The sequence below is a fragment of the Drosophila sulfurigaster genome, chromosome X (assembly GCF_023558435.1).
Source record: "Drosophila sulfurigaster albostrigata strain 15112-1811.04 chromosome X, ASM2355843v2, whole genome shotgun sequence".
NCBI lineage: Eukaryota > Metazoa > Arthropoda > Insecta > Diptera > Drosophilidae > Drosophila > Drosophila sulfurigaster.
The window spans coordinates 16,302,758-16,328,246 of record NC_084885.1 but is presented as its reverse complement, the minus strand read 5'-3'; the positions used below and the strand labels follow the sequence as shown (position 1 = coordinate 16,328,246).

Here is a 25,489-nt window from a genome sequence, read left to right as displayed (position 1 = left end):
CACACACATACATTCGTACGCAACACACACACACACACACAAAAATCATGCAGCATTTTGCAGTTTCCATTTACCATTTTTTGACTTTCTCAGTTTTTCTCAGTGTATTTGTATAGATATTTTAATGAACTATGAATTCCAAAAACAAACAAAAAAAAAGAAGAAATGAAATGAAACAAAACAAAAAACTGAAAAAGAAAAACACATGAGAACAAGAATTAAATTTACATTCGAAATGTAACAATTACAAAATTGTTTAATTCATTTTGGGGGCAGGTTCAAAAAAAAACATTGCTAAATTCTAGTAGTATTTAAATTTATTGGCTCTTTCGCTTTAAACGAAGGCCGTATTAACAAAAAGTTTGTAAATTGGTCGCTTTTGGACTTTTTAACTATTTAGAAAATCCGTGGTTAGTTTGATGAAATCATGCGGCTTCTCCAGATGCACCAAGTGTCCAGTCTCCAGCCAGTGTAAATTCGCATTGGGAAAGAAATGCAGCACCTCAGGCCAATCGTCGGGACTGCAAAAGACAAAAGCACAAGCTGAGTATAAATCGAAGGAAGTCTAAAAGTCGGTTATAAGTGCAGCCTCCCAGCTCTTACCGTTTAGGTTTAGGTTATAAATTCAGTCAGCTGGTACTGATAATCTTATATAAATACAAAATAAGAAATATGCAAGACAAGGTAAAGTCCGCAAAGGGCTGAGGAAATAAATCTAAGCCTACAGCTCTTACCGTTTCCGCTTAGTTTACAAATTCAGTCGTTTAGTACTGAGAATTTTATATGCATATAAAATAAGGAATATGGAAGTCAAGGTAAAGTTCAAAAGGGCTGAGAAAGTAAATCTAGGAACTGAAATCCTGCAACCTTCCAGCTTGTACCTTTAGTTATTAAGAACAGACAATTTTATGTACATATTTGTAATACAAAAAATATGAAAGATCAGTTAAAGTCTAAGCGGCTGAAGTATTTTTAAAATTAATGCATTATTTCACCCACAAATCTCGCAGCCTTCAAGTCTGTACCGTAGTTAAAACAAAGAATTTTGTGTATATGCAAATTAAATAATGTGGAATACAAAGTAAGGTCTCTAAAGGGGCGAGACAGTTTGTAAGTCTAGGCCTAACTTCGTCTTGAAACCTCGAAGCCTTGTAGCTCTTACCGTTCGGGGAATGCGTTGAAAGTTCAGTTGGTAAAAAAAGAGTAATTTGTGTATATGCAATATGAAAAATGTAGAACAAAAGGTAAGATCTAAAGGGCCGTGAAAGTTTGTAAGTCTAGGCATAACTTCGACCTGAAATCTCGAAGTCTTGTAGCTCTGACCGTTCGGGGAATGCGTTAAGAGTTTAGACATTTAGCCAGTGAAAACTAAGGTCTGTTATATGTATTAGATTGTAAGTGAGTTATTTTTTATAGAATCGGAATTTTATAAGTCGCCGCTTTGTGCAACATTTCAGCCTTCTATATAGCTTTTATCTTCAAAGCAATTTGTTGTTTCATTGAGAACAAGAAATTGTATGTATACAGATTGCACACACTCTAAATTCGATGCATTACTCACTTCATGTAGGGAGAGTGGCTGCCACAGATGAAGGTGGCGGGACCCAGGAACGGTCCCTTGTTGTGTATGTTGCGTCCATAGTTGAGAAAGCCGTTTAGACTGCTGCGCAGCACGTCCACATTGCAAGCCCAGTGGAATCTACAAAGGCAAAAGAAAGCATTAGCAGCACAATTGGCCTAAAGAGAGAAGTGACACGTACTCGCCCGTATCCGGCCGCTTGCGGAGATTCAGCATTATAAAGTCCACGGAGTCGGCGGCCACAGTTTTGAGCAGATGTTGTTTGGCCCGTTGACGTGCCTCGGACAGCGGGATATTCGAGGGTAGCACAATCTCCTGCATGCCCAGCATAATGGAATTCATTTCATCTAGCGTACGGGGCATGGACACTGGCGATATGTCCACCACAATCAGACGTTCCACCAGTTGCGTCTATTCAAATTAGAATGCAATGTTTGCAAAGGGGAATATCTAAGATGACTTGGACAACTTACGTTATATAAGCTGAAATGCATGGAGGCTCGACCGCCCATGCTGTGACCCAACAGGCTGACCTTGCTGATGCCATTTGCGGCCAGGAACGTTTTGATATCCGCCGTCATTCCCGCTGAATTGTGAGTGTCCGCATGCGGGCTGTCGCCATGATTGCGTAAATCGACCGTAAAGACCTGCGAGGAAATACATTGAACAGCTGGACGGGGGAGCGGGGAGCAGAGGAGCGACTTACGCGTCGATTGGTTTTGCTGGCAATGGCACGACCGACACTGCGCCAATTCTGCTTGGAGCCAAAGAGTCCATGCATTATCATGAGCGGCGGTTTATTCGTATCCGTATTGGGCGTTTCAAACATTTCGTAGGCCATGGCAATGGGTGCGGGGTCGGCAGAGAGGGAATAGTGTCGTTGCCATTGTTGTTGTTGTGGAGCACGCGTTGCTGTTGCTGCTGCAGAAAGGTGAGCCGCATATTTTCCAGGACGATGTGCCGCTTGAAGCAGACAACGTAACGTTCCGTTAAACAGCTGCATGGTCGCTATGTAGAGTTGCTAAGGTTCAGTTATCGATATGCACCATTTCCGATTGTTAGCTGCTATTGCTGCGGCTACCACTTTACATTATCGATAGGGCAACTCCAGTTTTGTTTTTGTGTTTGATATAAATTTCAAAAAATACAATTTAATTTTTTTTTATTGTTTTGCTTGTTTGTCGAACGCCTGCCTTAATCATGTGCTACATAAATAAACAAGCAACTGCAGGCTGCTATCGATTAGTGGCGTGGTAGTGCATGGCGATGTGCGATATTTGTGCTATCGATAGTGGCACGAAAAGAAAACGGCGCTCGTCTCTACAATTTTCTGCAGTTGCGGCGGCTTCGCTTTTTTGGTGGGGGGACAAAAAATCATTTGGATCTATACGAAATATGTTTAATATTCGCAAAACATTTTGACGTCTGCGTTTTTATTACAAATCAGGTAAAAAGCTGCATCACACGGTGACAGCAACAAAACCAATACTCTGGCCACATAGAGGACAACTGGATTACAACAGCAGCAGAGAGGAAATTGACGAAAGCAAATTGGTTCGATTCCACACACACACCCAAACAGGCACTTGCACACACACTACAAACCAGTACACGATTGACGGAGCCGGAGCCGCCAGACTACCCGCCCGCTGCCCCCGCCAGCTAACGCTTGCTTTCTTTTTTGCTTGCTGGAGCTAGAGTGCAAGCGTGAGGGAGTGAGGAGAGCGAAGGAGTAAAGCCCGCAACTGCGGCCATATAAAAATTCCCTATAGGTGAGCAACAACAACGACAAGAGCAATAAGAGCAGCAAAAAAACTGCACATTGCAATTAATTTATTTATTTCCAACCGATTGATTGATATATATATATTTTCAAGTATTCTATTTTTTCCCCTCCAACACTACGTAAGTGAAAAGTGGTTTTACACACAAAACAAAAAAAAAAAAGTAAATAACAAATGTATAAAAAGTAAAAAGCAAAACAAAAAATGAAAATCTCGTAGAATATTGTGATTTCTGTGAAACAAAAATAACAATGTGCTTGAAAGACATAAAAAGTAAAACTTTGCATTAAATAAAATAAATCTTTGTCGGTCGCGAAAAGTGCGAAAACGTTTACCAAAAAAATACCGAAAAAAAAGTACCAACAAAAAAGAACTGCAAAACGTATGTGACGTTGTAGTTGTCACATAAGTTACATGCGTGTGTGGGTGTGTGTATAATATATACACCCATATACACCTCTATATATCTGTGTGTGTTTCTATATGTGTGTGTGTGTGTTTGTCTTGCTGTATTTATTTGTAGCCCTGAGATCTGAGCAATTAACTTAGTGTTCTCGTTGTAATTTATTGTTAACTCATTTGCCAAAATTTTTGCTCAATCTCTGTTTTTGTCTTTCGTTCGCGTAAAGTCGTTTTTCAACAAAATTTCAATTAACGAAAAGTAGAAAACACACAAAACAAAAAATAAATAATAAGCAAGACTGTATAAAAAAGAAAACATAAATAATAAAAATACAATGATGAAGGTAAGAATTCAACAAAGTGAACAGAAAATTTAATAAAAACGTTCAGAAACTTTTCTTTCCCCCCTGACAAAACTAAAAAAAAAAAAAAAATGCAAATCGAAAAAAGATGTCGACCGCTAATCAAAAGATATATGCACAGTCGACGACACTGTTCAACACACACAAAAAAAAACCGAAATAAAAAAAAATGCAAAAAAAGGAATGAAAAACCAATATATATATACATAGATAATATATAAATACATATATATAAGATGTCGATCAAGTTTGCCTCCACACATGTTCCTTCTTCTTCTTGCTTTCTTCTTTATCTCTCAGTTCGCGTTTCTTTGCCAATCAAAAAATGTTTCGTTGAGAGAGCTGACTTCGTTTCGATGGTTTTGTCTGCTTGCGATCGATAAAACTTTAAAAAGCGATAGGCTTCTGGTATCATGGCAGACAGGGTGTTCGTTATCGATAACCACACGCAGCTTTAGGGCGGCTTTCATACACAGTCCATCTTTCTTTGACTCTTGTCTTTTCCTATGCCTCTCTCGCACTCGCTCTCTCTCCCTCGTTCTCTATAACTCTCTCTCTCTGTCTACTTTATCATTACGTTTAAGGATCAACGTAGTTCTCATCGCTATTTTTTTTTGGTTTTTTTTGAAGACGTGATTTCTTGGGATTTTTCAAGATATTTAGATTATAGATACATACCATATATATATACATATATGCTAAATAGCTTTATGCGCCCAAGCAGCACTTGGAATCCCTTGTACTAATCTTTGGCATCTCCCGCAGAATAAATCGAGGGAAAGAAGTCCGTCTAACAGATGGGCGTCAATATGGAGTCCGATGATGGCAGCTCCAGCTCATCATCAGAATCAAACTCACGCCCAACGACGCCAGCAGAGGATGCTGTTGGTGGCCAAGGTCAAGGTCAAGGCCAAGACGCTGCCGGCAATGACAATAATGGCGACGATGGTGCAGCATCCTTGAAAGATGCCGCCATGAATAGTCCAGCGCAATCGGTATCGAGCAGCAGCAGCTCATCGAGCAGCTCCAGCTCAAGTCGCAGCGATCGATCGAAAGCGAAAGGCTCAAAGAAAAGCTCAAGCAGCAGCAGCGGCAGCGACAGCAGCGGATCAAGCAGCAGTAGCTCCAGCGATGATGATGACGATGACGATGATGATGAGACAGCAACGTCAGCAGCACAAGCAGCAGCTGCAACTGCTGCAGCGGATGCGGCGCCAGCAACAACTGCATCCAATGGTGGAGGCGATGCTGCCACTGCTGCAAAGGCGAACTCTGCATCGCCCAGGCAAAAATCGCGCCCTAGCTCGACGCGGAGTCGGAGCAATAGTCCAGAACAGTTGTACAATCAGGCGGCCGTTGATCTTAACATAAGTCACGAGGATCTCAGCGATGTGAGCGACATTGATATGGAGAAACAGGCGCCGCCGTCCAAGCATGTTTCGTCACGGCACAACGACGATGACAATGATCGCGATCGTGATCGTGATGACGATGATGAGGAGGGCGCCATCTCCAATGATTCGCTGCCAGCTGTCTCGCAAAGATCTCCTGCGCTCAATGGCAAATCACGCAAGTCGCCCAGTGATTCGCAGGGTTCGGACACCAAGGCCAGCAGCAAAGAAAAGGTACGATTCGATCTTTTTAACACGATAAATACAATTTTATTAATTGTTATGCACATTTGCAGGATGTGGAAAAGGCAAATGGTTTAGATGATCTGGTGGTGAAGCCACACGATGATGATGCTCTCGACTTTGAGGCCGAGGAGGGTGAATGTCCTGATCTGAGCAAAGAGCTCGATGCCGAACACGAGGCGGAAAGCGGCGCCAATGTCGATGGCAGCGAAGCCAACAGCAAAAAGGCAACAAACACAGCGAAGAAGGGTTCAACAGCGTCCAACAAGGATGACGAGGGCAAACTGAGCGAAGCCGATGGTGATGGCGATGGCGAGGTGCGTGACGATGACAACGATGGCGACGATGATGATGAGCAGCGGCAACGCGATGCCGCCGAGTCGGCAAAGAAAAAGAAAAAGGATGAGGAGCTGGAGGAGGGCGAGGTGTCCGATGAGGACGAGAAACGACCCGAGGAAACGGAACCGAAGCCTGTCTGTCGCTTCTATACGCGCGGCCAATGCACCTGGGGCATGAGTTGTCGCTTCCTGCATCCTGGTGTCACCGACAAGGGCAACTACACGATGTTCGAGAGCCTGGTGCGTTCGGTGCCCATGCAGAGCGGCGGCAGCGGTGGCGGTGGCGGCAGTGGTGCCGGCTCCTCGCGTGCCCCCAGCAACAGTGCCTACAGCAGTCACATGGCTGGCGGCGGGTCATCCGGCGCCTCCGATTATCACGACTATCGCAACGAGCGACCAGCTGCACTGCATCATCGCAGCGCCGCCGGCATGCATCATGCGGCCATGTACGGGGCCGGAGCGGCAGGCGGTGGCGGTGGAGGCGGCGGTGTTGGTGGCGGTGGTGGACATCATGATGCGCGCAGCGGTCTCCTGCTGCCTGGCGATGTGCCCGTGGTGGTGGAGAACGCTTGGGAACGGGGACTGCGCACCGCCAAGGAGATGATGCGCAAGGCGAACAAACGCAAGGAGCAGGACATGGACTTTGAGGACAAGAAAATGAATCTGACACTGTCGCCCGACGAACTCGAGAAGGATCCCTACTATCTGAAGGAGCGCGGCAGTTCACCCAGCGTCGGTCGCGATCTGCCACCCAACAATCCCATGCCCCACGGGAATCCCCGGGCGCTGTTGCCCTCGGTGTATTCGATGTACGGCCAGCCACCGGATCGATATCGGGCACCTTATATGCCGCCGATGGCATACGAGGATGTGGATGCCTACGGTCGGATGGCGAGGTACCGAGAGTTGCCGCCCCATCGAATGCCACAGTACGAGGATGATCGACGTCTGAGGCCGACCCGCGAGGTGATTGTGCAGCGTGTCGAGGCGGTGGGACGGGGCGATGAGTGGAGTGATCCGTGGATGCGATCGAAATCGATTGGTCGCGGTGCATCGTACGATCGGGAGGATCGCCGGCGACGCGATCGTCGCAGCTACAGCAGCAACTCATCCTATTCCAGCTCGAACAGTTCACAGAGCGATTCCAGCTCCGATTCGTCGCGTTCCAGCAGCGCCTCGGATCGCAAGCGCCGCTATTCGCACAAGCTAATGTCCGGCTCCTCTGCGCGCCGCCATGCAGCCGGACGATCCGCGCGATCGCCCAGTCAAATACCACGACGACCCAGGAGATCGCCAAGTAAGTGGGAAATTACCTCACCAATTTTAAAAATATTCAAAGGGATAAAATAGTACAGTTTTAAAGTAGTAACTTGTTGTTATACATTTTAAATTAAGGACTGCGGAATGCTAGTTATAAAATTAAAATTCTGAGGAGTAGTCAAACGATCATATAATACAGCTCTTGCTGCAGGGCTTCTGTAAAACCTAGAAGAAAACGAAATAAGTTTAGATTGCAATAAAAAACCTTATTGAACCTTTATGAAGGCAACAACTGGAATGGAGTTGCAATAAAAGTCAAGATAAAACTAAATGGAAAGGCGGGGAATTCTCGAAATTCGGGAGCTCAGAAAAATATGAAAGATTGACGAATACTAAATACATATAAAATAAATAATGAATTCTATAAGATATTTAGACGATAATAATATAATTTAGCACTTGCTGCAGAGATTCTAGAAAACCTAAAAGAAAACGGAATCAATTTAGATGGTTGCTTCTTCGTAGCTAGTTAATATTATTACAATTATTTTTATAATCCACTTTTCAAAAAGTGTTTGAACCTGTCTTTATGATTGTGACAAATGCCAGTTGCACTAAAAGTTGAAAAATAGGAAAACGGGGAAATGAAATTCTCAAAATCCGGGACGTCAGAACAATATGAAAGACGAATATTAAAGATAGAGCCTATATTTATGATGTACACATGAATAGAAACACAGTCAAAATAGATGAAAAACTTTATTATAAATGAGATGCAAGGGAACAAAATTCTTCAAATGCGTTCAGTTATGAAATTCGTGAGCATTAGAAACATGACCAAAATAATTCAACACCTTTATTGCTATATTAATCAAACCTTTTTCCCTTCACATTCACTAATTGTTTACCTCTTTTTCTTTTTGCAGAGGGTAGCGCCTCGCCGCCTTATAAGCGATCGGCCATGGAGAAGCGTGCGGCCGGAGCACACAGTCCCGCCTCGAAGCGCAAGAAGCTGTCGCCAGCGCCTAAGAAACTGGATAAGCTGAGGCGTCGTCGCAGCTCTAGTTCATCGGAATCGGGTATGCAACAGCGATGGAAATGTTGTTGGAAATGTTTAATGCTAAGAGATCGAACTCTTATTTTTTTTTCAGATACATCGTATTCAGATTCGGATTCGGCGTCGTCGTCATCGGACAGTTCGTCGGGATCGCGGGAAACGCCACAGAAACGTGTTCGTGCCACAGACAAGGCGCTCAACGAGCGCAAACTAATCAAAAAACGTAAGTTAAACAGGCAATCAATCAATCAATCAATCAATTCAATTAATGATTATGCATTGCAGCCACGGAACAAGCGGCCAAGAAGCGTTCACCCATTTCCATTGAGATTAAGAAGCCATCGACTATGGTGGGCGTGTCGGCGCTTGCATCGCCAACAAATTCGCCCGACTCCGACAAGGACAATGGCAAGGAGAAGGATAAAGATAAGGATAAGGACAAGGACAAAGAGAAGGACAAGGAGAAGGATAAGGACAAGGACAAGGATGGCAAGAAATCGCGACGCGAGGAGCTGCTTAAACAGCTGCGTGCTGTCGAGGATGCCATCGCCAAGAAGCGCTCCAAATTGACCTGATGACAACAACAAGCACAGCATCAACATCAGATACAAGCACCGATTCAACAACAGCAGCAACATCAACAGCAAGAACAGATTCATCTTAAGATAAACATACGGATACAGATACAGCTCCCAATGATGAATGCTCCTCAACAATCGCTTTTTTTCCTTGCGTATTTGTGCTGACCAACTTGGTGGTCAGCTTTTGGACTTGTTCCATCTGCATCTGTACTATCATTAACAATCGCTATCGGCATCTGCATCAGTATCAGCAACAACCTCTCATTGAAAGCGAAGACGACGAAGATGAAGATGAAGATTAAAGAACACACATTTCACACATCGCGCATCATCGATATATTGTGTCGATTGGCCGTTACAAAAAGTGAAACAATTCAAACGATTCAATGCATTTAGATTTTAATTAATTCTCCATTATTTACCATCGCTCTACAAGTTTTTTTTTCGTCATTTTATCGCGCTCCGTTTGGAGCCGGACAGAACGTACACTGACTATGATAACTATAATATACACACACATGTATAGGTACATAAATAATAATAATAAAAAAAAACAACAAATGAAAGAAATTTCATATTCATAATTGTATCTTTTAATTACATTTATATTTTACGAATGTTGACTTTATAAGTTCTAGGGATTTCCCCTCCTTAAGTTGCTTGAAGAAGTTTGTATTTGAATTTGCTGTAACATTTTCTTAAACTTTGGATATCATATGAATTATCGATAAATACACATGCATATTTTTATAATTAATTCAAGAATGTTTTTAATTTTTTTTGTTCATTTCAATAAATTGCAAATTGGTTTGGCATAGCAGCAAGCAATTGTCAGATACTATTATAGCAGTCAGCTTTAGTTTGTTGCTCAACGTTTTATGCCCTCCAGCTGCGCATGTGCAACATAGCTGACAGCTATAAAATAAAAAAAACGAATTTGAATTTGAAACGTTGAAATAATCAGTTAAATTTTAATGTGCAACTAATAAACAGGTCTTTTATTGAATGTGTCCATAATGAGGTTATTAAAAACCAATTGAACGTGTTTCGCATTCGCGAATCCTTTCCGCAAAAGCTTCTCCATATAAGACGCAGTTGCCCCGCCCCATCGTTGTCACAGATTGTGGCATATCTGGGCCTGGCCTAATGCAAACAGTCGGCAATGCTGGCGAAATGTATCTATTTTAATGACATTTGGGATGCCGAGGCAAGAGTGCGAGAGTCGCTTTTGGAGCAGGAAGTAGTAGTAGACGAAGGCAAAAGATTGAGACGGTGACAACTTTGCCAAGTGCGTAATTGCTTTTAAAGCCTGATTTGAGTTGAGGAGACACGCCTCCTTCTTCTCCTCCTCCTCCTCCTAGCCAAAAAGACGTTTGCTATTAGCGCTAAAAGCTACGCATTTCACTTGGCGGAAGCATCGTCAAGCCCACACATACAGCTGCAGATACACAATTATTACAAAGCGAGACCGAGATACAGATACAAATGCAGAGATACAAAGAGAGCACTACAAAACATCTCAGCTCGCAGACTCTTAGAGCTTGTCAGTGGGTGTTGCAAGTCAGTTCAATGCACTCTGTCCCAAAAGTGTGAAAACCCAAAAAGAAACAAAAAAACAACAAGAGTTCCGGATACGAAGCGAAATCGCAAACGTGGCCAAACAAAATCTGAAATCTTGGCCAAGTATTTCAGATGTGCACACGTAAAGAAGTCGAGCAATTGAGCAAACAAACTAACAATTAAAATAATCGATTACATTGGCCAAATTATAGACTTGAGCTAAATAGTGTCAAGCTGCCATGTCATTCACAGATACAGATACAGCTGCAGTTGCAGATACAGATACAGATACAGATACTTGAACGTGTACTACATACTAAGAAAAGCGAGTCACTTGGTCAATATCACATTAGATGCGGTCAACACAAATGCCGCAAGAGCAAACGATGCGAGATATAGATACAGATACAATTTTATAGATATGCAGATACTACATAAGTATTTAGGTACATAGCTATGCACAAGTGAATTCAGATTGAAATTAACATAATGAAATACAATTCAGATAGATAGATGGAGATACGAATACAAAAAGATATGAATAGAAAAAGTTGTAATTATATTCAATTTAAAACTTTTATTTGAAATAGAAAAGTAATAGTAATATCACATACTATAAGTCAAGAAAAAAAATCAAGAAAAATTAAAGAGCATAAATTATAAATTTAAGTGATTTTTATTTTGTGTTCTAGTTACTATATATTTTCTATAGTTAAAGCTTTATTGATCGATTCCTTATTATAATCCATCTCTTTTATGTTTTCTATATCTTAGTTTATTTATTTTATCGGTTGCTTCTGTTCTTCTTCGCTGATTTATCTGAAATTCATCTCCCATTTATTTCGAGTGTTTTCATTTGCGCTTTGTTTTCTTGAGATATCATCGCGACGCCTTGAAAGCAATATGCTACTATTCGGTGTCCTTGTTTTTATAGTTGACTACTGCAATTGTGAAATTTGACATTGTTAAAGCGCATAGTCATAGTTAGCGAGGGTGGTTTATATAGTTGTCGACGACTTGGAAAGAAATAAATGCAAATTTAATGCTAGTTGTTGTTAAGCTAATACAGAATACTGTAATTAAAGTTCTGAACAATCCAAATACAGCAAACTTTTGGAGCATCCATCGACCTCATTCGTTCAGCTTATTGTTTGACAGTGTTCAATTTGCTTAGCTTTGGCTTCGCCTTCTTCTTCATCTTCTTCTTTTTCTTCTTTTGACTTGCTTGCAACAACTACATGGTTCAGTTTTATAATCAAATTGTCCATAGAGTGATTCGCTTTGATTTATTTACACCGCTGCCACAAAGACGCTCCCAAAGCTGACATCGGAACCGTTGAGCTGTTGAAGTTGAGGCAAGGGTTGGCCAACGGTGTGGATGTGTGGCAACTGTTCAGCGGCGACAACTTCGAGTCTACAACATTGTCACTATCAGCATGCAATATCTTTCAGTATTTACAGGCTACATAGGAAAGCAGCACTATTGCTCATTGCTATGGCGATGAACAGTTTGGACTGCAGAAAGCTCATTGCTATGGTAGTTATTGATGTACACATGGATAGCTATAATGCTCACTGCTATGAAACTTGCTGACAGAGATTGGAGGTATGGCAAGCTTAACGCTATGACTCTTACTGGTGGGCAAAGCTCATTGCTATGGGAGTTACTGATGGCCGAACGGTGAGCTAACATGTTCATTGCTATGTCACTTGAGATAAGTTCCATCAAGTTCCATGTTATGTCATTTACTGACAGACAAAATAAGTTAAATAAAGCTCTTTGCTATGACATTAACTTTCAGGTAATCGTAGAGCTATAAAGCTTAATGCTGTGATACTTACTGATGCGCAAAACGGAGAGCTAACATGCTCATTGCTATGACATCTGAAGTCAGAGAAAGGTGTTCTAGCAAGGTCATTGCGATGACACTTAATGGCAGATAAAATCAGTTCATTCAAGCTGCTTGCTATGATATTAACCGTCAGGGAATAGCAGAGCTATCAAGCTCATTGCTAAGGCACTTCCTGATAGGCAAACTGAGACGTAAAATGCTCAGCTCTAAGACATTTTCAGTCAGAGAAACGCCTTTTTTACAATCTCAATGCTATGACAGTTATTGGCAGTTCAAGCAAGCTGATTGCTATGACATTAACTGCTAAGTAAAAGTAAAGGTATCAAGCTCATTGCTATGACACTTACTCATATGCAAAAGGACTGCCAGTAAGCTGATTGCTATAGCGAGTGCGAATGAAACAGCAAGCATGAAAGCTAATTGCTATAGATATGTAACCGCAAATGTGTTATGCCCTTTTGACTCTGGCATATCCTAAAGCGCGAGAGCTTTCCACATCTCGCATTCGCTGATTCGCATTCACATTCGCATGCTCTTGGCTCTTGGCTCTGGTTGTTGGCCAATTCGAAAGAGTGTATTGCCAAATTGTGTGTGTACGATGTTTGGGCCCGCGGCTGAACCCAACCAATGTGGCATGTAATTAATTTGGCTTGCTGTTTGCGTTCGAGTTTGCCTATCGCTCTGCGGGCCCTACAAGATAATTGATAGATATTACGTATAATATTTTTGTGTAAAATTTTTTCACCCAATTTTATATATACATTTTTTTTTTTTGGTTGTTTTTTTATTTTGACAGCGGAACATGATGGGCAATTGGAATTGCTAACTAGCTCGAAATTGGTCGACCTCTTGCATATACTTAATTTATTTGGCAAATTAACGCGTTGTTCAAAGTTGAAGAAAAAATGGAGGGGGAAAAATTAACTAATCTGAGTTCGATTCGTGCCTAAAACTAGATTTGCATAATCCAAAAAGCCAAATATGATGTGAAATCACATTTAAAAACGCGTTTGTCATTTCATTAATTCGCCTCTGACAAATTATCTCAGCCAATCGGCGATTAAATATGACATTTATTGTTTTTTTTTTTTCTCTCTTTGCTCTTTGCTCTCTGTTTTTGCCTTTGTGTAGCGTGAGATTTATGAACGTTTCAAATGTGAACTAAATGTTATCTTGGCAACAGCTAGAATCACTTATGTGTTAATTATGGGGGCACTTTTAATATTATATGTTAAAAAACGATAAATTTCAAAAAGAAATTGGGAATATGTTGAGCATGAATTTCGAAATCAATGTTCAAAATCTGTTTCTGTTTATACTTGATTAAAAAATATTTATAGCTGTGCAGTTGAGCGAAGTACTTCAGATGTGTGAATCATAAATCAAGTAAAAATAATTAAAACTGCTGCAGGCGAACTCATATATTTTATGTTAGTACCATAAAGATAGACAATTAATTCTATGAACTCGAGAATATCAATGAGCAAAATAAGAGCAATTAATCAATAAATACACACACTAAAATTATTAATTACTTGGGCTTGTCAAGGATTATAAAATGCAGACACAGAAAAATAAATGATATATCAAAATAAAGTAAAGAAAAACAAGTAAGAAAGTTACAGTCGAGTGTGCTCGACTGTGAGATACCCGCTACCCATTTTAAATAAAGGCAAAATATTGCGGTATTATTTTCAAAATATACCGAAAATACTAAAAATATACCAAATGGTATATTTGGTATATCGATATAGTACCGCATTCAAGATATACCAGATTGTCAGCCAAAGCAACTAAGAGTCCTAGTAAGTAGGCGTTTTTGCCCATACAAAAGTATTTCTTTAATAACTTCCACAATTTTTATCTGATCGCAATCAAATTTTCAGGAATCATAACAACTATAGCTATTAGCAAAATTCTAGCTTTAAAATTACGCTTGTCGATTTTTTTGATTTGCGGGGGCGGAAGTGGGCGTGGCAAAAATTTGAAACAAACTTGATCTGCGTGCAAACATAACAAATGCTGTTGAAAAAAATTATTGCTCTATCTCTTATAGTCTCTGAGATCCAGTGTTTCATACGGATGGACGGACGGACAGACGGACATGGCTAGATCGTCTCGGCTGTTGACGCTGATCAAGAATATATATACTTTATAGGGTCGGAGATGCCTCGTTCTACCTGTTACATACATTTCCTGCCGGCACAAAGTTATAATACCCTTCTACCCTATGGATAGCGGGTATAAAAAGCATTACCAAATCGGTTGATCCAAAGGGCAATAGCATGCGTCACGTGCTGACCACAAGAACAACAAAAGTAGTAAAAACAACAACAACAACAACAACAACGATACAATTTGTGCGCAATATTTACAACATTTACCGGTTTAAGCGCCAGCTGATCCACTGCAATCGCGGCTTCATTCATGAACCGTCTCTCTCTCTCTTTCGCTCTCGCCTCACTGTCTGCTCTCTTTTATGAGCTTACTCTCTGTGTGCGTTTGTGCGCGCTCTCTTTGCGCTGCGCAATTACAGCGGCGCTTTAAAAGCTTTCGACGGCGCCTGCGCGCAGCTCAGACAGTTGACGGCGTTCGCAGCGAGCGCTTGGCTGAATTCGATTCGATTCCCGGACGCGTTACGTTTTGCGTTTGGCGACTAAAGCGAAAATTCCGTGGGTTCAACACACACACATACAAATCTCTTGCATCTCTCTCTTTCGCTTGCGGCAAATTCCCCGTCCTCCCTTCCACAAAAACAACACGCGACCAACAAACTCTGTAAGCAAACACAACTGTGTGCATGTGTTTAAGTTTGTATTGTGAGTGCGTGCATGTGTGTGTGCGTGTGTGTGTGCGTGCGGAAGTCCAAGACGCAGAGTTCGCGGCACATCCTGCAATTAAGCGCGTTTTTCGCCGCGTTTCGTTTTCGCCTCGCACAACAAAAAAACACAAAACTATTTCGCTGGACACTCACACACACACACACAAACGCGTTGAAAACTGTATTATTTTTTTTTTTTTTGTATTATTTTCAAGTGTTTTTCTTAGTTGATTGGGCGGCATTTCCGCATTATGAAACGAAAAGTGCTTCAAATCTAAAACAAAAGAAAAACGAGCAACAACAACAACAGCAACAACGAGTGTTAATAATAATTATAACAAAATGCAAATTAATTACAATACTTGAAAAACAATAACAGCACTTCAGCTGAGCAGCAATAAAAGAAAAAACCCAAAAAAAAAAAAAAATCGCAGCGCAACTCTTGTAGAAAAAAAAGAAACTGTAAAAAAACTGCCGAAATAAACTTAAAAAATTAATGACTCTACTTAAAGAACAATCATGGCACTTGAACAGCAATAAACGGCCAAAAATCGTAGCATAATTTACAAGAGTTTCCTGCTCAAAAAAATAAAAATAAAAAAACATGAAAATCTAGCAAAAATGCAAAAAATAATATATGTTTGCGCTTTGCATGTTTTGTGGCATGTGGCAGCAATAGCCTGGCAAATCAGCAGCTGCTGCAACTGGCAACAACAACTGTTGCTGCTGTGGAAGTTGTTGTTGTTGTTGCTGCTGCTGCTGCTTAAGAAAATGTATTTTATGTTTATGGCCTCAACAGCAACAGCAACAACAACAACAGCAACAACAATAACTGGCCACAACAGGAGTGCGTGACCCCAACACACAATTCACTTGCCACAGCAACCGTTGTTGTTGTTGTTGTTGTTGCTGTCGTTGTTGTTGGTGTTGGTGTTGCAATAACTGGCGAGTCCACTTGAATGCACGAAAGTGAAATTTCACTTGCGTTCATCTCGTCTTTGTCGCTGTCGCTGTCGCTGTTGTTGTCGCTCAACATTTTTGCTTGTATATCAACTTATTATTTTTTTTGTTTTTGTTTGTTTGTTGTTTTTCTGTTCGATATGAAAGTGAAATGCAGCTGCAGCCGCCGCAACAACAATAACAACAGCAGTATATAAAAAAATTCACCCAAAAATAACAACAGCAACAAAATAATCGAAAAGAAAGCGCAACTCAAATTGGCATCAGTTGCAAGCAACGTTCAGCAACAACCAGTAACAACAACAACAACAGCAGCAGCAACATCTTCTTCTTCTTCGCGATGACAAAAGGACAACAACGGATGCAGTTGCTGGGCACAGCCAGCATCCTGCTGCTGCTCTCGCTGCTCGTCTCCGCCTGTCAGCTGAGTGCGGCCAAACCGCCGGCGGCTGTCAAACAGGAAGCGGCTCCAACTAACGGTAAGTGCTTAATGCATCCGGGCAGCGAAAGTGACAACTTTGTGCGCCTCACACTCCTCCAACAACACAGTCAATCAATAAGTCACTTCAGCACTATAAACGACTGCAACATACCCATTACTTTACACTTAAGTGTGACCAAAGCAGTTGAAAGAGCCTTGCTAATTTTTATGCTGTTACTAGGCTTGAATATACCCACTACTAATTAAAAAAATAAAATGAAAAATTCAAAACCAAAGCAGTCTATCAATAAGTTCAGGACTATAAACGCCTGCGACTTTCGACTTTACACAAAAATAATCAATTAAGTGTGATTAAAGTAATCGAAAGACCTTTGCCTTACCCTTTTCTATTAAAAAATACAAAAAAACCAAGACCAAGGCTTTTTAACTTGTGATTTATTCATTCTGAAAAATTTAAGAATGACCAAAAGAAATACATTTTACAAAAAAGTGTGACCAATCAGCTAGAAACAATCTTGTTGGGATTTATTGTTATGCGTTCAAAATATGCTTGAATTTACCCAAAACTATAAATCTGATCTACTTTATAAATAATAAAGTATGACCAATTTATAATAAATTATGACCAATCATCTTCCAGCAATCTAGTTGCAACTTTCAAAATACATCTAGAAATTGGGTTACCTAAAAGTATAAATCTGAAATATTTTAGCATATTTCAAAAATTTTAGTGCAACCAAAAGAAAGAAATTTGACAAAATAAAATGTTATCAATGGAATTGAAACAAACTAATTGCATTCTTTTTATTTCTTGCTTTCAACATATTTTTGAACATTGATTTACTCAGAATTACATAGAAATTTGAAATATTTTGGTATACTCTAAAATAAAGATTATGGCATATAAAAGGTTCTAGTAAGTTCAGTATAATGGCCAAATTTGATAGTTCTAGCATTTATGGATATTAAGATCGGTCTGTTTATAAGCACAGACAGACAGACAGACAGACGGATGGAGCATGAAGAATAACTTCAAACTTCTTTCTGATCCTTTTTTACATACGGTATTATCATTAAGTGTCTATACCCTGTTAGTTTATGGCTTACGGGTATGATAACAGCAACAGCAACAGCTTAGCAGCAACATTAGCGTCAACAACAGCAACCGGTCGCTGGGGCAGCTGAGCTAAGTTGCTGTTGCTGCTGCTGATAGCTTTTGATTTGTGGCATCGCTTTCACTTTGCCAAAGCTTGCAATGTTGTTGTCGGAGTGGTGGCGGTGGTGGGCTGGTGGGCGTGTCAAGTCTCACCGCATAATAATGATGTCGGCCAAGAGCAGACAGAGTGAGCAGCAGCGTTCAACCTTTTGGCCATAATTGGATTACGTATCGTTTAGCCTTTTATGTTAATTCGATGCTTACAAGTTCATTGTAAACTACTCGAAGTGGCCACGACCAACAAAACACAACAACAACAACAATAAACGGGAGCAAATGAAAGCCAAACTGAGTTCAGATAAAGAAAAAGTATCTTAAAGATACGCGAGACTGAAATGTGTCTGAAGAGCAAAACTTGATAAAGAATACCATTTAAAAATAAAAATTTAAGCAATAAAATATCTATACTAATAAATTATTATACTAAGAAGTAAACTAAGAAAGTTTGGTATATTCTATGCATAATAGTATACTTATAAAATATAGTATATTTAAAGCATTGGATTAAATAGGAAATATCTTTTAAAGATTCCTTAAACATACTATTTGATCTCATGTTTTAATAAAAGCTGTGCATATTAATCAATGATTTTAGTATATTTAAATAGCAAATATCTTTTAAAGATTTCTTAAATATAATATTTGATCTCATGTTTAAATAATAATCAATGAGTTTAGTATATTTAATTTAATTTTGTACCACAAAAGAAATTTGACATGGAACTCTGAAATAAAACTGAGTTTTGTTACTTTTAAACTGTAAATACTTAATTTGGTTTAGTATAGATTTCAGTCTGAATTTGAATTTGAATTAAAAATTATTAAAATGGCAGCAAATATTATTATTATTTGGGATCGCATTACATTCGATCAACAACTTAAGTGCTATTGAGATGAAATGCGATACTAAAACTTGGCTTGTCTTATGAAGATCTTCGTTTGTTTGTGGTATCAAATCACATGTGATTAGCATTCCCACGCCCCTAATTAGCGCACAGCTTATATAATTTCCGCGGTGGTGAGGTGAGGATGCCATTAAATAGGTGCAAAGTCAGAGACTGAAACTGAGACGGAGACGCAGACCAAGAGAGTCTCGCATCGCATCGCATCCAATTACCAAGCTACAAGCAGAAGACGTGTTTGCCAGAGTTGCCAATTTGTAAGACGGAAGAAAGCAGATGATGAAAACTGCCAACTAATTAATCAGAGAGAGAGAGAGAGGGAGAGTGAGAGGGGAGAAAAACAAAAGCGTTACAAGCAAAACGTTCACATTTTCCCAGCATGAAGATGCGGCTGCCACTTACGACATCTGCAACACAGCAACAACAACAACAACAACAAAGTAATAGACTGTCTTCCGTATTGTTGTTGTTTCATTTCGTTTGTGGCATCAGAGTTTTCTCCCAAGCTTCTACCTGCCACATGCCACCCTCAATTGTCTCCAACTCCTCAGCTGCCTCTGTGTCATTATGTCATGCAGTCACAGTCACAGTTTCAGTTTCAGTTCCAGTCGCAATCGCAATTGGAGTCGCAATCCTCAGACCCATTTGGCCCATTGCCCAGTTGGCCCCTTAACGCTGATGACACAGCCCAATACCCTGGACGGATTTCAGCAGCGGGAATGCTGCTTCGCATTTGCTGCACTTCTAAAAAAGTTGTAGCTGGAAATTGAAAATCAATTTTTGCTATTATTAAACTAAATATAAATATAAATAAATATATTTTTATGTCTATAAAATTAGGGTATCTATTATTCGGTTAGTTTAATGTTGTGTTATTTTTTTGTTCCCAAATTTCACGCTATTTTTCCATCTTTGTTTTACTTTTTCTTTCAGTTTTCTTTTTCTATTTTTGGTGGCTATTTCTTTAAACTTTCTTTCAACGCTTTTTTTTTTTTTACTTTTTTTCACTTCTTTTCTACTTTTTGTAGTTCTATCTTTAAATTCATTTCCTCACTTTGTGTATTAATTTAGGGTTTCTATTGTTTGGATAGTTTGTATTTCTGAATTTTACCAGATTTTTCGCTTTTGGTTGTATTTTTCTTCTTTCTTTTTCGTGCTATATCTTTAAATTGTCTTCCAACTATTTTTTCCACTTCTTTTTGAAATCCTATGTTCAATTCATTCCCTAACTTTAACTTCTGTAATATGAGGCTATATGCATTTTTCAAGATTTTTCCCCACTTCTATACTTTCACTTGTACTTTTCTTTCTTTATTTTTTTTTCTGCTATTTCTTTCACTTTTCTTGCCACTTTTTCTTTCTTTTCTTTTCTACCATTTTCGCTGCTTTTGTTGCCCATTTTCTTTGGCTTTTCCAGCGCATTGCTTTTCATTGCAAAACACTTTGTCTACGCTCAATTAATTTCTTTTTGAAAAGCTTTACCGAGCTCTTGAGCTAGCATTATATTTTTATAGGGTATCAAATTGAGGGCTGTTGCAACTCGCTCGCAATTATAGCGTACAGCGACTTGAAGACCTCATTAGGCACTAAGTGAATAATCACATGAATAACCATTTGAATGAATGAAACTAACCGTTGCGCATATTTCTCATACATAACTGTTAAACTGACCTATTAACTGTGCCTCAAGCCCGATGATATTATTGTCAAGTGACGCCCCCAATTCGAGATTCGAGATTCAAGATTCGAAAAGATTCGAAAGACTCGAATCGCAAACTAAGAAACGAGCCGTAAAATTGTAAGCAAACAATCGCCATTCATTTGCACAATGAATGAAATGTAATGAGCGCATGAAAATAATACAAATACGCCTCAAAGAAGATGTATGTATGTATATAAAAACTGAAAACCGAAAACCAAAAAAAAAAAAAACGCAAATAAATAAAAAAATCCATAACGCAATCGCAAAAGCCACAAAAGGCGTTGCATCGCATTGCGGGAGATCTGCTTTGGGCTTCATTACCGTTAGCCGTGCGGCTACCCGTCTTATTCATTATGATATTCATTATATTCATACCCACATTCATTGCTCATGCTCATGCTCATATTCATATTCACATCTCTATCTTTAACTATTGCCTCTGTGAGCTTTGCCATGCAATTGTGTCGAGTGATCGCAAGTCGCGACAATGTCATAATCAATTTAATGGATTAATGTATTTACATACTATACAATACTATATATCTTTAAAGTGTACTTAGGATAGTTTGTTAGTTCAGTTTTTGATTTATTTCTTTAGAAAATATCTACTGACCTTTTCAGATATATCTATCTCCTACCATACACTGCTTTTTTATTGTTTTGTAATAACAACAATTTTCAATTTTAACATATATTTTCAAAAATAAGATAAGATGTATTTATATAAACTACTTAAGATACATTTGCTATTTTGATACGATTTTCTTTATTTTAATTTCCATATATTTTTTAATTCATTTTGCTTATTTTATGAAATTTTTTCTGGATTATGCCTCACTATAGATTTCAATTTAATTCTCCCTTAATTTAAATGTTTAAATTTGGTTCCTTTATTGTTGTTATAGAAATAATTAATTTGATTTTTAGCTGCTTTCATGTATTGTCTTTTTATACTATACTGATAAACGTTTTCAATAATTTACCTTACTTTTATTGAACTATCAGTGACTCAGTATTAACTATATTTTTGATTTATATTTTTCCAACCTGAACTTTAAATATTTTCTATTAAAGTAATTATAATATTTACAAACTTTTTAGCCTGAAGAGGTATTTTTTTATCATACTCGGTACTTCTATAATAAATAATTATAATTTACAAGCTTTTATCTACAATTTTTTCTTCATATATGCTTAAGTTAATCTATGAAAATTACTTAAGATACCTTGGCCGCTTTAATGCGTTATCTTTTTCTTTTTCTTCGTTTTGTTTTTGGTTAAATGAAAAAGGAATTAACAAACTTAACGAACTCCACACTTTTCATTCATATATATGTATTTCTAATATTTTCTATTAATATCTATTTCTATTTGCTTAGTTTTAAAATTCCTTCATTTTAAGTTTACTTTTTAATATTTCAAAGATAAATGGCTTTTGAAATTGTATTGCATTTTACTATATAATAACTTTTCTTTTAAAAAATGTGTTTTGAAATTTTATGTTATTTTCCATTTTATAATTTTAAAGTTATTAAATGACATGACTTTTGAAACTGCAATTTATTTTCTTATATTTTCTTTTAATCTAATCTTTCAACATTTTACTTTATTTTTCTTTATATTATATAATTTTATCTTAATTTATGGAGTAACTGATAGCCAAGATCTTAAGCTTGTTTCAAGACTGTGACTTTCGAGGTGTAAAAGCATAAATTATTTATAGAGAGAGAGAATTGAATGTCGATATTGTATTTGCAATAGTTGAACTATTTACCTGCGGCGAGTTTCGTGTGCAATGCCGTGAAATCATCGTCATTATTATCGTTGTTGTTGTTGTTGTCGTTGGTGATTGTAAACGATTTGAACTTTGGCCAAAAGCGATTGAAACGGGCTAAAGGCTAAAAGGCAGGTAGTGTGTGAGTGTGACTTGGGCCGAAAATAAAACAGGCCTGCAAAAAGATAAAGAGAAAAAAAAAACAAAACAACGGAGCTTAAAATTGTAACAAAGCGCAATTTGGTTAATTGTTGTTATTGTTATTGTTGTCAATGTACGTGGCTGTTTCTGTTATTATTATTGTTTAACGGCTCTTAAAATTTAAATGTTGAGTTTTAACCTTTAAAAGCAACGAACTGTGGCCACTTGACTGACAAACTGAGACTGTAATTACACACAGTTTATGTGCAAGTTGATTTTATTAAAGGTTTCGTTATTTGAGCTCGATTGGGAAATTAAAAATACACACACACACAAAACAACAAAACAAAAAAAGTAACTTGAAATTGAAATCGAAAACGAAATTAAAAAAGAAATGCCGCCGTGCTTAAAGCATTTGACCATCAATCATTGATCTAAAGCAATTGGAATTGGGCAATCGACCAAAGACAAATAGCGTCGCCAAACGGTAGCGACAACGCACAATCATTCATTGAATTTCATTTAATTTCGCTTCGAGATAGAGATACGATAAGAGATACAGTTACACAGCTAATGGAAAAGTGAGACCAGAGCGATCAATGTGTGGCCTAGAGATGAGCGCGTGTGCTTAATTACGCGATAGTAAAAGGTAGCACGATAGAAAGAGGCTCAAGGATAATATTTCATTGAATGCATTCAATGTGGATTAATACAACTTTACAGAAATTATTAAACAATAAAACTGTAACAAATTTGACGAAACTAGTTCAAATGACTAATCAATTTGTTCCGGTAAAATTGGGGTAATAAACAGTTAATGGAAAAGTGAGATCAGAGCGATCAATGTGTGGCCTAGAGATGAGCGCGTGTCGTGCTTAATTGTGTGATAGTAAAAAGTAGCACGATAGAAAGAGGCTCAAGGATAATATTTTTAAATTTCGTTAAGTGCACTCAATATGGATTAAGGCAGTTTAACTAATAACAATAAGGAAAAAAAAAACTGTAACAAATTTGACGAAACTAGTTCAAATGACTAATCAATTTGTTCCGGTAAAATTGGGGTAATAAACCTTCAGTTGAATAACCTCAAAAACAGAAAACTTAAAAGTAAAGTGTTATGCAGCTGGCAGCAAGGTTACGCTAATTATAGATTTACTTTTAGATAAAAAGATACGAGTAAAAATATTGAAATAGAGAAATATAATCAACTTGAATCACGTTGCCATCTCTAGCACATGTAAATGTGTGTGATCTATAAAACGCATCGTTGCACAGATAATTAAAATGATCGAGTTGTAGAAATGATATAAAAGCCGCAGATACAGAGACAGAGCTTTCTGCTTACATAATCGACTGAACGACTGAACGAGAGACGAACCAATGCATAATTAGCTAATTAAAATCGGCAAATTGATTTTGATCCACATTGGGCGAAAGTGCCAATTGGTAAATTAATCAAAATCATGACCTGAACGCGGCACATTTGAAATTTTCTGGCACATAATGAAATTAATTTTAGTTTTTGATTTCATTTCCCCCCCTCTACTTTGAACATCAAATAAATTAACGTAAATGTGCGACATGCTGTGCAGAGTGTTGGCTAATCTGAAGTCAAACTGTTATAAATATATATGTATGTGTATATACTCTACACAAAAGGTTAGCTTAGTTGGTTTAGTTAATTGACCTGATTGTGAGAGCGATTACGATTGTGATTGCGATTTATGGCTGTCAGCGTAAGACAGTTAGTTAATCCCAAGTGTTATACGAAGTGTCCTCAAAGTGTGACAAACTGTTATACAATGCTTTAATTAAGCTTGCATTACTTGCAGCATTGTTTTTACTTTCTGCTTACGCCAGCAGGTCAATTCTTTGTTATAACTATTCAATTCTAGGGGTCATACGCATTTAATTGTCATATTTTCCAACGTGTAACTGTTATACAGTTTAATTAAATAAACACAACAAACTGTAATACAAATGAAAGTAGTATTACATTTAAATTAAAGTATTTTATATAAAGTTGAATTTTCAAAGCAAACTTTTTTAAATGTCTGCCGCTTACTTGAAGTATTATACGTGAAACTGTTATACACTTTATGACTTTCTGCATTTATGTTCTTGATTTGTAATTGTTGTCGTTGTACAATGATTTGTTGTTAGTGAAATATGTGTTGTTCTTATTTAAAGTGTTATATCATAAACTGTTATATATTGCCATTCGTAGTATTCGGTATTTTCCGTACATTTGTTATTTATTATTGTAGCAAACGATTGTTTGTTTTACCAAAATATTGTCTGCTTCTACTGAAAGTGTTATACCACAAAGTGTTTTACAATGACATAGATTTTAGAATTCAGTATATTCGGTGCTTTTATTATTTAGAATTTGTTATTTGCTGTACAAATATGATGTGCAATAACAAAATACTTTGTATTGTGTAATAGTTTATCTATTTTTATACTTTTATTCTGTACAACATTTTATGGTATAACACCTTTTAAACTGCTATATAGTAAAAAAGTGTAAAAATACATATTAAACAACGTACTTAGAGTTCTATATTAATTTAAAACGATATGGTGTTATACTAAAACTGTTATACAATGCTACGTTTGTTGTACATATGAGAGTAATGTATGTATATTTTGTTTTTTTGTTCTACATTAATTGTTGTTACTAAAATTTCACTAATTTTTCACTAATTTCAAATTGCAACTGCAGTTGAAATTCCATTTTAAGTTTGGCGGGTGAATGAGACAAAGAAGTGCGAATAGTGGAGAGTATACAAAACAGAGCATCGCTTGCAATATTTGTCATTTCTCTAGCGCTGATTTTTGATTAATTGCTTAAGCAGTTGAATTAAGATTTACGATCGTGGAATACTATATGTGTGTGTGTGTGTGAGTGTGTGTTTGTGCGTGTGCAATTTGTTATACAAATCGAAGTGTGGCAATAGCCAAATTAATGCTTAATGATGTCTTCATTTTGCGCTCTCGCAGTGAAAATAACATCTTGCGTTGTATTGCGTTGTTTTTGTTTTTTGGATACGTTTTTGGGTTGTAATTGCGCATCGTGTGCAGGGCTTCGTTGGCCATTTGGCCACGCATCGTTGAACAT

At 38.1% G+C, this 25,489-nt stretch overlaps 3 protein-coding genes across 6 annotated transcripts in view; 2 read left to right on the top strand and 1 right to left on the bottom strand.

The window, feature by feature from the left end:
* Positions 1 to 299: 299 nt before the first annotated feature.
* LOC133849502 (protein ABHD11) lies at positions 300 to 2,757 on the bottom strand. The gene is made up of 5 exons (XM_062285619.1): positions 2,286 to 2,757; positions 2,053 to 2,226; positions 1,761 to 1,990; positions 1,562 to 1,699; positions 300 to 521 (listed from the first exon to the last, which is right to left on the bottom strand). The coding sequence occupies exons 1-5, from the start codon at positions 2,580 to 2,582 to the stop codon at positions 389 to 391; spliced, it is 972 nt and encodes a 323-aa protein (XP_062141603.1). The 5' UTR covers positions 2,583 to 2,757; the 3' UTR covers positions 300 to 388.
* A 144-nt stretch (positions 2,758 to 2,901) lies between these two features.
* LOC133849501 (zinc finger CCCH domain-containing protein 18) lies at positions 2,902 to 9,581 on the top strand. Of its 2 annotated transcripts, none has more exons than XM_062285616.1 (6): positions 2,902 to 3,351; positions 4,893 to 5,752; positions 5,815 to 7,396; positions 8,286 to 8,438; positions 8,511 to 8,639; positions 8,702 to 9,581. In XM_062285616.1, exons 2-6 carry the CDS (start codon positions 4,925 to 4,927, stop codon positions 8,989 to 8,991), a joined length of 2,982 nt encoding a protein of 993 aa, XP_062141600.1. In that variant the 5' UTR covers positions 2,902 to 3,351; positions 4,893 to 4,924; the 3' UTR covers positions 8,992 to 9,581. The 2 variants fall into 2 exon arrangements, with proteins under 2 accessions (XP_062141600.1, XP_062141601.1); XM_062285617.1 differs by lacking the exon at positions 2,902 to 3,351 and adding an exon at positions 3,530 to 4,109.
* A 5,397-nt stretch (positions 9,582 to 14,978) lies between these two features.
* LOC133848365 (uncharacterized) overlaps positions 14,979 to 25,489 on the top strand; it is a 183,485-nt gene continuing 172,974 nt past the window's right edge. For 2 of the 3 annotated variants that reach the window (XM_062283898.1, XM_062283896.1), the window contains exons 1-2: positions 14,989 to 15,188; positions 16,339 to 16,670. In XM_062283898.1, the coding sequence (XP_062139882.1) occupies positions 16,532 to 16,670 (139 nt within the window). In that variant the 5' untranslated portion in view covers positions 14,989 to 15,188; positions 16,339 to 16,531. Of the gene's footprint in view, positions 15,189 to 16,338; positions 16,671 to 25,489 lie in introns of all 3 variants that reach the window. The other variant, XM_062283897.1, reaches the window with a different exon arrangement.

Coding starts and splice junctions, on each gene's coding strand:
- LOC133849502 (XM_062285619.1), bottom strand. CDS start 2,582: ATGCAGCTGTTTAACGGAACGTTACGTTGTCTGCTTCAAGCGGCACAT. Junction 1,700..1,760: donor AAGCGGCCGGATACGGGCGA/GTACGTGTCACT, acceptor TTGCCTTTGTAG/ATTCCACTGGGCTTGCAATG. Junction 522..1,561: donor AGCCACTCTCCCTACATGAA/GTGAGTAATGCA, acceptor TGTCTTTTGCAG/TCCCGACGATTGGCCTGAGG.
- LOC133849501 (XM_062285616.1), top strand. CDS start 4,925: ATGGGCGTCAATATGGAGTCCGATGATGGCAGCTCCAGCTCATCATCA. Junction 5,753..5,814: donor AGGCCAGCAGCAAAGAAAAG/GTACGATTCGAT, acceptor GCACATTTGCAG/GATGTGGAAAAGGCAAATGG. Junction 8,439..8,510: donor CTCTAGTTCATCGGAATCGG/GTATGCAACAGC, acceptor TTTTTTTTTCAG/ATACATCGTATTCAGATTCG.